This window comes from Drosophila sulfurigaster, chromosome 2L, assembly GCF_023558435.1.
Source record: "Drosophila sulfurigaster albostrigata strain 15112-1811.04 chromosome 2L, ASM2355843v2, whole genome shotgun sequence".
NCBI lineage: Eukaryota > Metazoa > Arthropoda > Insecta > Diptera > Drosophilidae > Drosophila > Drosophila sulfurigaster.
In genome coordinates, this window is record NC_084881.1 from 4608984 (window position 1) to 4622627 (window position 13644).

The following is a 13644-nucleotide window of genomic DNA, read 5'->3' on the forward strand; positions in this document are numbered from 1 at the left end:
TATGCTCGTAGGAGCATCGGCTGGCCACACGTTGTACTCGGACAACAACATGACAATCAATGGTGTAAGGATGAGGGACAGACTTGAAACCTAAAGCACACACGCAGCTTAAGGGGCGACTTCAGACGCCAGACGCTGCCAAGAAGCAGCGAACCAACAGCCACTAATGAAACATTATGGGTTGTCGTAACCCAGCCACGCCGCACAAATCCACTAAAAACGTTTACGGCTTACGTGCTCCATGGACTGGCTGCCACTAAAGTCTACGGCAACATAAGTGGCACGTACCACGGCGTACCAACTGTGGCAGTGGCATTCGCAGTGCCACTGACGAGGGCAGTGGCAACTTCAGCGGCCACAAAAGTGTCCTGGCAAATTGCTGGCTGCAACACGTTTTGTGGGTAGTGACTGCAATTGATTTTTGCACTTGACATATGTACGTATCCTGCGTCATGTGTCCTGCTCTGACCAGACATTTGCATTCACATTTGAAGCGCCCCTTACATACCACGAACTCTTTTTTTTTTAGAGAGCGAGCGTTAGTTTTAAACAATACACAATTCATATGTTTTGCCGCTTCATTGAAGCAATAAATTTAAATTTCTGCAAAATGGCATGAAACGATATGAAAGCATTTGACAATGATATATGCGTAGAGCTCGAGAGCCTTCGTCTCCCAAGCGGAAGCCGCTTACGCACGGTTGCATTACGCCCGGAAGTCAGCCACAATACCGAAAGAGACCCAGAGAGATATTCATATAACATACATAACATATATAGTAGAGAGAAGGGAGGGAGCGAAAAGGGGTGGCACTCGAACGAATGTCAACATGTTGATAACAATATTCAAGCGCACACTTTGCACAAAATGTTTTGTCTAGCATAACGTATTCGTATCGAGAGTCGATGTTTGAATACTCTTCCATAGCTTATTCAGCTTTGGGAATGCTTGAGAATAAAAATGTATCAAATTATATTTCAAGAAGCAACGATAAAAATGTGAAATACTTTTGTGTATATTCTTAGAAAACAATGTAAAAACTATTTCATAAATTGCACAAAAACTTGTATAGTATTTTTGCTAACGCTTTTATTATTATTAAGGACATCCTAACGTGTTTTTGTGATGCACGCAAAAAAATGTTGCCGAGTTTGTTTCACGTTTGTTACATGTTAGCATTTCGAGCAGCATGTGTTGAGGGAGGCGGGGAGGTTGAGTGTGAGTGTGAGTTAGTCTGGTTGGATAGGGACTGTTGTTACTTTGGCTGCCTGCTTTTTGTTGTTTTCCATGGTCAGCATTCAGTTAGTTAGCGAGTCCTTGCGTCAACAATGCAACATTTTATTCATTACATTCAATTTGTTGTCCTGCTGTTACTTTTTACTTTTTTGGTAAAAAATGGTTTTTATTAAAACAAAATTACTTTAAAAAATTAAAATCATTGTTTTTCCTTTTTTTTTGTTGAAAACAATAATAGCATCGCTTGGCTGACCAGGCGAAAACTTCTGCCAGCAATTTGGTTACGCAAAAATTAATGTGGCCATTGTTTGTTGTAACTTTTGTTGCAGTTGTTGTAGTCAAACATTTCCATTGTTTTTGCAGCGTATCCTGGAAGAAAAAGCTCGCAATTTTGATTCCTTTTGATTGTATTTTTTAATTTATAGCTATGCGTGGAGCTTTATGCTTCTCAGGAGTTCCCCAAAATGTGGCAGTGACAGTCAGAAAGTGTATGCATAGCAAACTGAAAGGCAAAAGTTCTGCATTGTCATATCGTGCGCACAGTGAATACAGCCTAAAATGACTAGAGCAACGACAACAACAACAACAACAGTAAACGCAAAAGCTTTGTGTTAAGACAAACGAATGACTTCCAAAATTTCACAAAATATACGTGATCCTTGTGTGGATTATGACTGTCACCGCTTGGCCCGTAGACTATGTATGTAGTTGCTGGAACTATTTAGGTCGACCATTAAAAGTTGCTTGCGAAGTGAAGTCATCAATAATGTTAGTCGACTTATTCACATTGAATGGTTGCCTTCTTTTGTCACCTGGGTTAAATAAATTCAGAGAAAGTGATTGTTGTCTTTATCTATTTATCAACTACGATGAGGGAATAATTTATATTGATTGCAGTCCATAAATATGCTTAGGTTCTCAAACTAAATATGTAGAAATTAGTTTTGGTCTTTAAAAGAAAGTAGCTATGTTTTTTATTATATCGCTAAAAGGTATATTTTAGAAAATATTGTTACTTCTTAACATACTTTTTATGCGCTAAACTAACTAACTAGATTGGCATAATTAATTATGTTCACACTCCTCTCTTTTTTACTGACACTCTAGAAAGAGTTTCGCCTTTTAAAAGATTTTTTACATTACCACTTCTTCCTTAAAAGAGTTGCAAACATATGAATATTTATAAATTTTATATGCCTACCTTAAGTTGCAGACCCTGTAAACACTTTTAATCGTATGGAACTTAGTAATCGAATGCAATCCTGTAATTTATATTGTCAGTGCTAGTGATATGAGCTTCCTTCTGATATTGACAGCGTTTTTTAATAAAGTTTATATTTAACTTAACTATTACAGCAATAAATACACCCTCCATTTATATTCTCACTCTCTTTGCATATCTCCCTCCACTACATTAACTAAACATGTAATGCTCAATACAACAAATATATAGGCATTTAATTTACGTTGTCCTTCGTTTATTATCATCACAATAACGTATAATTCTTCTTGTTTGTCCTCAAATTACAGTTGCACTCTTCCAGGTGTCACATTTCGCTTCATTCCTTGCTCAGTTTTCTTACATTAGATGCATTCAGTACACATTTATTTTATTATTATTTAGACGCCACAACTCAAATTGAAAATGTAACGCTATTAACACTACATATACAACATTCTTCTTACACAGTAATACACACACACACAGACACACACAAACACTGCGCAATAGTAGTTTGCATATAATAAAAGTTTCCCCGACTCCCTTTTCTCTTTGTACACTGAATTGCATGCAGTATAAGTACTTTGCATACCAAATAGTTTAGTTTTTAAGGTTAACAGCACTCTGGCCACAGAAGCGATGGCAAAACGAGACAAGAAAAGAACATACAAAAGAAAAGAGAACAACAACGAGCAGTGAACATAGCTTGTAATTAGAATTGAGCCTTGGCTACGTTTTTGGCGCTGTCCCTTGTTTATGCAAATATTAGACATTAGCCTACTTAACCTATATACACCCCACCCACACACACTCACACACACGCAAGCACACACACACACAGATAGACAAACATAGATATCTGTGTATACGCATATGGAATAGCATGTTATATAAGACTTACTAAATGCACGAGAACAACAATAACAACAAAAACAACTACCTCTAAATCTAAATCTACAACAACAAATGTTTAACACAAATACTCACATAGTTTTGGAATGCTCATACATATTTATATGTATGTATTTGTACACACATACATCCAAACGACTCGTAATGCGCCGAAACAAAACAAAACAACACAACACATTAAAATTGGCACTAACAACACGCTGGCTAAGCAAATGAAACAAGTACAACAACAACCACAACAACAATAACAACAAGAACAGCAACAAGCAAAACAACAACAACAAGTTGGCTTTGATACAGTGTTTTAAAATGTGTTTTCCATTCTCTTTCAATTTAGCTCTCGACCTAAAAGTATGCTGCATCATTAGTGTCAAGCTTTGGCGTTGACGTTGAGAAGCGTCTGGGAAGTCGACTGCATGCTCATTAGGATAACAGCAAAAGCGCATTACGAGGGCCAAACGACAAGTTCCTATGTCAAATACAGCAACCGAACAACAACAACAACAACAGCAAAACATTCATAATTACCAACAAGAACAACAGCAGCGGCAAGGAATTGAAGACGCAGAGCAACGCAAAAGTCAAGGGCACAAAAAGTGTCCTCCAGTAAATTTAAAAGCATGAACCTAGCGCTGACTGCCAACAGAAGTAACTTGTGCTACGCAGAGCTTTGCAGGATGCCAGCATCGCCAGCGAGCTGATGCGTTTCAGAAACCCCAAAGAACACCAAGAAGAACTACCGCAGACAAAGGACAAGAGCAGAAACAGAGAAAGAGAGAGGGAGAAACAGATATTGAACGAAAGAGGAGAGGACACAAATTAAGAGCACTCGCAAATTGTTGCCGGGAAATTGATATATTCGATTAGCAATCTAGAAAGTTTGAACGACAGACGGGGCACAGAACACGCCTACAGCAAAGTGTTGCTCCCGTTGTCGTTGTCGTTGTGCTTGTGCTGTGCATACATATGTGTGTGTGCGTGTGTGCATGAGGAGAAGTTAAAGAAAATTTACATCCTGAGTCAGTCGTATTAGCCGCTTTAAGCCAACGTCAAACGCCGAGTCATGCCTGAGCAGGATAATTACGATGATGAGGTAATTTTCATTGTTGCTATAGCCGTTCTTACCACATCATGTTGCAAGCAAAAAAACCTTTAATGCAAAGATTTACACTATATGTATTCATAAATATCATTAGGCGTGATTATTAATTAATTTTCGAACAAATATTTAAACACGTGTGCACCCCGAATCTCTGGGCCTAACAGCATTTTTCGCTGGAAAACTGTTTACTCTTTCATTTAATATGCATAAAAGGACTTTCAGTCAGAGAATGCTACAGCCGAAATGTATGACGATGTGTGTGCTTTGCCTCGAAAACAAAGGTGTTTCCCCATTTTTCTGTTTACTTAAGCTCGGCAAATTATGCTAAGAAGATATAAAGCGAAGAAGGAAATTAAAATTATTCAGTCAGAACCAAAAACAAAAAGGGGAGAAAATGATTTTAATATAATTCCTCTGATAAACTTTACGAGTTCAGCTCAACTCTTAATCCATTTAAAATGAGCGGCCTATGATTAATACCCATTCTGAAGTCTCTTAAGCTTAAGGATAAACATGATTAAAAGAAACAAGTTCGGAAATGTTGTGCTTAGATGATTTAAAAGTTGGTTGTATTAATTTATCTGATTTGGAATTGTTTAAACTCAGCAATTATAAGTTATCGATATGAGTGTATTACTAACTAAACTCAACCTGAGTATTACAGTAGCTCCCTTCTGAAAGTGCTCTTCCCAGCACTTGAACATGCTGATTTCCGAGCACATTGTTGAAAATTTCTGTCAACAACTCGCAGGAAAATCAAGCCGAGTTTTCATCAGTATCATGCCCATTTCCATTGTCATCCTCCACGTTGATGGTTGGTCAACTTCAGCTGCCACTCTCACGCTTCGTTGCACACTTAGTGGCACTCGCTGTAGCTGGGCAGCGGCACTTGGCCGGACCTCAGCTGCGCTCTGATGAATGCCAATGCAGCAAGCAGCGTTGATAATTGAAATAAATTCCGCATGTAATTCAAAGGCAAAGCGCTAACAGCGCTGACAACAATTGCAAAATTGAATTATCAAAGCGTTGCGTGTGCGATTTGCATACAAATACAAAGTGCGAAGGCTTAGCTCACACTGTCAAAACTAATAGGAGGGGACACGATGGCAAGACGGTCGAGATTGCGTCCCACGCAATTTTAAAATTGAGTGTCGAGCATACGGCACGATAAAGAGCCACTTGAAATGGCAATTAGGCATTCATGTGGAAATCAATTAGCTATGGCACTCACTCGCATTGTCCCAATGGCCCCGACATCAAAAAGTGTTGCATACCCTCAGGCGCCATATTTAATTCGAACAGTGTGGCCGTAATCGATTGTGATAATTAATTATTACAACCTAATGACCACACAATGTCGTCAGAAATGAACTCTCAAGCAAATAATGAGCAAATTAAATGGGAAGTCAACTGTTCTATAATTATTATAAACGATCACACAAAGCCGTCGAGATTTTAAATTATTTTTTAATGAAGCAACTGATACAGTTGTGTTGTGTCGTTTAGGAACGAACAAATTATAATTACATACAAAATATGTATACGTATTACATATAAAGTAAGTGAAGAAACTGACGTGCTCTTAACTCGATATCATCATTTGTTCGTTGTTCATGTTTTGTTCACATATTCCATTTTTGATTAGTGGTTCTACTGCAGTCTGTTCTCTTTCGCAATCGCCAGACTATTTAAACTCTTACTTATTTATAAAACCAAACAATAAAATATTTCTGGAAAAACACAAGAAGATTTTAAAACGAACTATGATCGAAAACAAACATCTAACGAAATCGTATGATGATCCCAGGAAGGAATTTTTTCAGTACTGAATGACGTTTACATATCACTACAACAGAGTAATTGTTAGTACAAGGATTTTTAGCTTTTACATAAAAATTACCTCGGAATTACTTAACCATTCCATGTGACGACACATTTCATTTAAATATCAGTGTTGCTATATTACATTTTTGACAAATTCATAAAACTTAACGACCTTTGGCAGTCGCGACACATGCAGAAGGAAAAAAAAAGTAATCATGGTCGTGTTACATAGACGCAAATACACACAAAGCTAGACACACACAAAAAGTGAGATATAAAGAGGGAAAGAGAGAGAGAGATGCACATAGTTACACCTCTGAGAACACACATTGACACACATACGTACCATATGTATATAGCAACATAAAGATGAGCGTGACAGTTATAGCGAATGCTATGCCGTTATGGCCTTGAGCTAAACTGTTGTTGACAATGGCTCACGTAGGTTCTGTGAGGGTGGTGTCTCCGGGAGGAGGGGGCACAGATCAGAGAAGTGCCACTGACAATGGTGCTATGGTTCCGGAAAGCCAGACACTGACGACAATGACAACGAGTACGACAACGACAACGACAACGTCGACGACGACGTCGACGTCAATGATGGCGACAACAGCAGAAAAGCAGTAAAGCAGAGTTACCTAACGCGCCCCTATGCACCTCTGAGCGTAGAGTAGCAGCATTGGCAATATGTGGCATGCAAGTAAGAGTGGTAGGGGTGAGTGGCTGCGTATCCTTTGCAATCGTGCCCAGAGGTGCTGTTTATGGATTTCACATTCGGCAGGAAGGCAGCAAGCCATAAAGATTGGTTTGTAATGTCGCCCCGTTGCACAAAATGCAATATTATTGACAGTAGCTCCCAGCATTTGCAGAGCAAAGAATATGGCCGAAACCAATTGATAACTTGTCCTTCATACAATCGATAGCAGAATTGATTTTACTGTTATTAAAGCAAATATTAAACCAAATATTTTGCAAAATGTATTAAAGGATTTCATATTTCAAGCGCAACAGATAGTTTCCTGAAAGTCTCCTCCATCGACTATTAAATGCGATTAACACCTGAGTAAATTCCACTTTGAACTCTGGGGCATTTTCGTTTAGCATTTTCTAATCTCTTTTACCTCTAACTTTGTGAGCGCATATTTGGTATCTATTTTTAATGCGCTCAAAAGTATGCAGCGTCATTTTTTATTTCTGTTCTTTCACAGTTTAATAACTATGGCAACTTATGCAAATAACTGGCGGCACTCTCGCAACTTTGAACTTTTACACTCAGCCACGGCAGCAAAAGCAAAAGTAAAAGCAGCAACAACTGGAAAAAAGGAAAACTTTTCAACCGCAAAAGCAGCTAATGCTCTTAGCTGAGACGAGTTCGAAGCAAGGATGTGCTGAGGGCTGGGCTTAGTTAGTTAGTTGCTGACGCTTCAAGCACTTCTCTCTATGCTGCTCCTTACATCGTGCCACTGGCGACTCCTTTAAAGAGAGATGCCATTAGCTATTGGGCACTCGCTTTGAGATCATTTTGAGGTGGATAGGCTTTAAGCAAATTTCTTGTTTCACAATTCAATTTGGATTTCATTTATCCCATCGAAAGTGTCGAATACCGAGCATAACAATTAAAAAATACTCCGTTTATTCAGTAGACTTTTTAATTATTTCATATTTATGTTATGTTATTTATACACATAACCTTTGATTATATAATATGTGGGATATTTATAATATATGCAATAATAAACTTAGCGATTAGCCTCCATTTCTATTACATTTATTATGTAAAGTAAACGAAGAAAAAATATTAATTAAGATAATATAGATGATTTATGATAAGTTCTGAAAATGAAGCGATTTAAGAATTACTTTGCTAATACAGATTTAGTTAAATACTCAACATCTACTTTTATTTTTGCAATCTATGTAAAATGAATAATTCAACGACTACAAAATTAAACATTCTAGTTAAGCTACTGAAATTTTTGTCAGATTAAGACGCTAAGAGCATTGAACCAATAATTTGAATGAAAAATTCATTCAACTTTCTTTATTTTTTTTTTTATTGATTTTCGCTATTTTAAAATGATCTCTTAGATTGTTTTGAGTTGCGAAATCATCAAAGAGTCGACTTGGATTTTTCGAAAAGTTCTCAGAATATTCTTTATGTCATTGCGACAAACTTCTTAACAGAACTTGAACTACTCTTTTGGGGATTTCTTTAATAAACAAATTCAAAGAATTTGGCAAAACCAACGAAATATTTACAGAGAAAGTTTTTCGTGTTCTTTTTGTTTTTGGTTAAATTAATGTCTCAGCTGCGCTCACTTTGAGGGGTTAATGTAATAGCTCAAATATTGACTTAATTTTTGTTTTCGCAACGTGAATTAAGCTACCCAACTGCTGCTCGACGACCTTCAGCTATTGCCTAATTGCAAACCATTAAAAATTTATTGATATAAATAGCACGCATACGCCCTGTGGGCGCTGCTGCACTCACTTCAGGCAAATATATATGTATGTATATATCATTTTGTGAATGGAGCGGCAGAGATGCGGGCCAAATTGATGACGGAAATTACTTTTAATTCTTTTGGCATTAACGACAACGCATCAAGCTGGGTGTTTAAATTTAATTTATGCTCACAATATTTGCATATTTACATGCTCGAAGGTTTTCACTGCAATCAACTTGAGTGTTTTTTCTTATTCTTTTCCGAAGTACTTTCATACCGCTCATCTACTTCAAATGAATTCGTTGAGGTTGAGACTGAGACTGACCCCTGCACTGCGCTTCTCATGGAAAACATCATAAATTCAATTCAATTAGACGAAGTATATGCTGCCTAAGTTATTGTTATAATTCACGATAAAAGTTTTGAGACAATAACAACATGGAATGATCGACGAAGAGATGCTCTTTAACACTTCAACATAAATTTGTCGAATATTTGTTTCAACACTTTAGTGTGAATAAAATTTATTGCCTTAGCAGCATTATTTTCGAGTGTAAAAACAACCAAGTCAGTGAAGCATTGTTATTTAATACGCATTTAATTTGGTTTATGATGTTTTTCAGTTTTTAGTTTGCTTTTCGGTTCGATTTTCTGTCCCGAGGCCAATAATATATTGTATACCATGAGCGTGATGTATGGATGTGTATTGCATGAATGTGTTTGTGCTTATAAATAATCTCGAATTGGATTTCATGTGTGCAGGGAGCTCTATACCTGTATCCAATGTAAGTTATTAATTAAGGCCGCCGGCAAAATGCATCCGACTGTACTAATTGCACAGTGTGCAGGCGATAAATTATTGTTTATAATTGCGTTGTTGTTTTTATGGTTTGAACGGTAAATGTATCAATAAATCTGCAAAGCTGATCATAAATGCAATGGCCACATTAGTGCAGCTTATAAAAATTTGAACTCAAATGGGATAACCTCAATAAAATAAACAAGTAAGAAAGCTACAGTCAAGTGTGCTCGACTGTGAGATACTGGCTACCCATTTTGAGTAAAAGGAAAATATTGCGGTAATAGTCCCAAAATATACCAGAATACTATAATATAAAAATACTATACAATGTGGCAAATAATATATTTGGTATATTGATATGGTACTACATTCAATATATACTATAGAGTGCAAAATATACCAGATTTTCAGCCAAAGAAACTGAGACCCGTTGTAATTAGGCGTTTTTGACCATACAAAAGTATTTCTTAAATAACTTATACAATCTCTATCTAATTGCATCCAAATTTACAGAAATCATAAATACCGTATTGTATTGTCTCATCTCTTACTTTAAAATTACACTTGTTAATCGAGTGGGCGTGGCAAAAATTTGAAATAAACTCCGTGTAAACAAAGTTCTACCCCATGGGTATAAAAACGTGGATTAGTCAATAGTTTTTAGGTGAATACAAAACATGAAAATAGAAAACATTTGTGTTTAATTAGAACATCATATTACCATCATCTTTTGATTTATGAGTTTTATACTCACGTAACTCTCCATAATGTTATTAACATAAGCACTCGTTCAGCGTTGTGTTTCTAATTAATTAGACTGAAATGACATAGGAGCATACGAGCTTTGGCTTGATTGACTCACCGACTGAATAACAAAATCGAGCTCTGATTATGCTAAACAATAAAAAAATAAGGGAAAATCGGTGTCAGCGCGTACGAGTTGCGTGCCACAGTTGCCACATTTGCCACAATTTGCGAAAGTTGTTGAAGTTGGCACATTTGTTGCTTTTCTTGGTAAACTTGAAGCTTGTGCTCACATTTGTTCTTGTTGACTACATTAAATATGCATTAAGCGAGGATTTCAATACAATTGGCTGCCTCTTAATTTGTATGAATACAATCGACCTCTAAATGCGTGAGTGTGTTGTATATGAATACGTAATGGTGTCTGTGCGTTCGCCACATAAATTAGTCAACTAGTTGTTTTGTGCGGAGGTTCATCAGTTCATCAACCAGACGCAGGTTTCCCTCCCATTAAGGTTACCTACCGAACATAGATTGCCGATTGCTGATTGCCGTCCAAATTGCATCCTTTTTCGGCATAAAAACGAACGGAGAAAGTGGAGAAAGTAATGTTGAGTCAATTATATGAGGTTGTTCTTATTTAGTCGGATCCGATTATTTTGAGGGTCTAATGAGTCGCACGTGGCTTTTATTACGGTATTCCTCACATTGACATTGCTGATTTAAAATGAATTCTCTTAATGCTTCCCATTTTCCTTTCTCTTACACTTCTCTCCCTCTTTCAGTTGGTTTCCAGCAATCCAAATCAACGCAACTGGCGCGGCATTCTTATTGCCCTTTTGGTCATCATCATTGTTCTAGCCCTGATCGTTACCTCAGTGGTAAGTGAATAATCTAAGAATTACGAATTACTTGAATAGCAACTAGTTCTATTGGTAAATGGTTCAAGAAATCAAAGATATCGAGGACAACATAATTATAATTACCATGTCACTATATTTAAGTTCATTGTACTTTTGATGCAAATAGCTCTAAAAATTGTCAAATCATTGGAAAAAAAATTTGTTAGGGTTCAATTTTGATATGTGACAAAATCTCATTGACATGAGACATAATCACCAGTTGCATTTACTCATTTGACGTGAACCATTTAACAAAAACGAACCAATCACAAATCACATAAGGCTCTGCCAAAACAAACACAGTTGTACAAATACCAAGTTTGATTCAGAGAAACTGAATTATGAATTTCGATACACAATATTCACAATAATGTATTGCAATTCTATTTTGATTTGCGCTTATAAAGAGCAAATACACACACACACACATACACACACTCACTCACACCTCCAGACACATTGTATAAATGAAAATTCACACTAAAAACTCAAATGTTATTCGTGTAAATACGTTGCGCTCATTTTTGTCTTTTGTCTTTGTTCACTTTTTTTGATGCCTGGCTGCGTGATATGTATGTTTCCTTGCCCCCTCAACCCTCTTCGATTTGCTTTCACCATTTATACATTTTTGTGTTGATGTTGATGTTGTTGTTCTTGTTGTTGTTATGCGTTACAATGTGTTGTCACAATTGTGTTCTGCGTGTAGAAGACAGCATATAAAATTTCTGCATTTATCAAAAAAGGTGCTGCTCACGCCCCCCGATGAGGGACCACGCGTCAAGGGGCAACGCATCAAGCTGCAGGACATTGTCGATGGCCTCTATATACCACAGCGCGCCAATGGCAGTTGGATCGATGGTGAGCTCAATCTCCCTTCTTTTTTTTTAAGCTAAATCCATTTTAATTTCCGCTTCCATGTGATGCTGATGCTGATGATGCAGCTGAGGAGTTTTTGTACCAGGACCATTTGGGTCGCATCTGTCTGCTGAATGCAGCCAATCGCACGGAACGTGTCCTCATGTCCAATATGACATTTGTAAGTACATTTCAAGCACTTTAACTCTCTCTCTCTCTCTCTCTCTCCTCCCCTTTTCCCTCTCCTTCGACACACACGCTGAACAGTTAGCATTGAATATGTTTGTGTGTGTGCTTATTGCTTATCTCTAAGCAGAATAAATATTTGCAGCATGTTATTTACGACTAGGCGGGGGAGCTGTGGGCGTGGCATTCAACATGAATGCTATCTCAAGTGTACACACTTGACTTGGCAGCCAAACAGTTGGCAGGCACAGTTAACTGATACACATAACGCACAAAAGTAGGCAAAACAAATGGGCCAAGTTATCGCTACCCCATAACGATAAAAGCCAAGCGATTTTTATACCCATGCTTGGGTAAACATAGAGCAACCTCGACGTCGAAGTCGATGACGATGACGGTGACGATGATGGTGATGGTGAGCACCCTCACCAAGATTTCTTACTCTGTAGCCAGTGGGTGATAGAATTTCCGGCTTAAGCTTTGACTAATGAATAATGCGCGTTTTCAAATTGAAAAACAAACAAATAAAGAATCCCAAATGTTTATGGATACACTCTCCTCCATCCCTCTAGCCCCGTCTGCGCTTTTTGTGTCATTCAAGCAACTCTGTAAGGGCTGTCAAGTTACGAGCACAGCGAGCACTGATGCCTTTGGGCCAAGTGCATCAACAAGTGCCACATGCCGCCAAACTGGCTTGGTTGGTAGCTACCAACTGCAACATGCAAAGCAATCACTTGTGTCAACAGTTGCTACTTGGCAAATAATTAATGTGCCCCACACGCTCAGAATTTCCGCCAAATGAGCAGTCACAAGGATAATGGAATACGCCAGTCGAGTGTGAGCATTAGCTCTGAGAATCTGATATTTTGAGAAACACAAATATTAGCTTACAGAGAATAAGTTTAAGCTTGGGAAAGAAGCAAAACCTCGTTGAGAAGAAGTCATGTGAATATTAAAAGTATTGTTGATTGACAACAATATGGAAACACTTACAAATGACAGTATCAATTAAATTTGAATTATTTACTGGGAATATATAGAATATTCGAATGATAAAGAACCTAATTTATGAGTAGGCAACATATTTTTTAAATCGATTCAAATGGAATGAAAAACTTTTCCTAATGTGTTTGCATCTTTTCCTATTTCATCATTTTATTGCTACGACGACCTTCAGAAATGCCATTTAAGGCCATTATTAGCTATCTGACAGTGCTTGTGAAAATAATTTTGGCGGAAAGACTGTCATTTACAATAAGAAATTACCATTCCAATATGTATCCATAGGCACAGCACGCGCGCATGCAAAGCAATTAAAATTTTAATTAAAATCATCCATACACAACGTTTGCCATTGTTCCAGCAGCTGCTCAGCAAGAACCACAAACCTTGTTCACCATTTGCAACATTT

At 37.4% G+C, this 13644-nt stretch overlaps 1 protein-coding gene across 4 annotated transcripts in view; it reads left to right on the plus strand.

Moving 5' to 3' along the window:
* Positions 1-13644, plus strand: part of LOC133840519 (inactive dipeptidyl peptidase 10) — a 39779-nt gene that overhangs the window by 14840 nt on the left and 11295 nt on the right. For 2 of the 4 annotated variants that reach the window (XM_062272418.1, XM_062272392.1), the window contains exons 2-5: positions 3709-4464; positions 11076-11171; positions 11936-12050; positions 12134-12228. In XM_062272418.1, the coding sequence (XP_062128402.1) occupies positions 4435-4464; positions 11076-11171; positions 11936-12050; positions 12134-12228 (336 nt within the window). In that variant the 5' untranslated portion in view covers positions 3709-4434. Of the gene's footprint in view, positions 1-3642; positions 4465-11075; positions 11172-11935; positions 12051-12133; positions 12229-13644 lie in introns of those variants that run through there. The other 2 variants (XM_062272401.1, XM_062272409.1) reach the window with 2 other exon arrangements.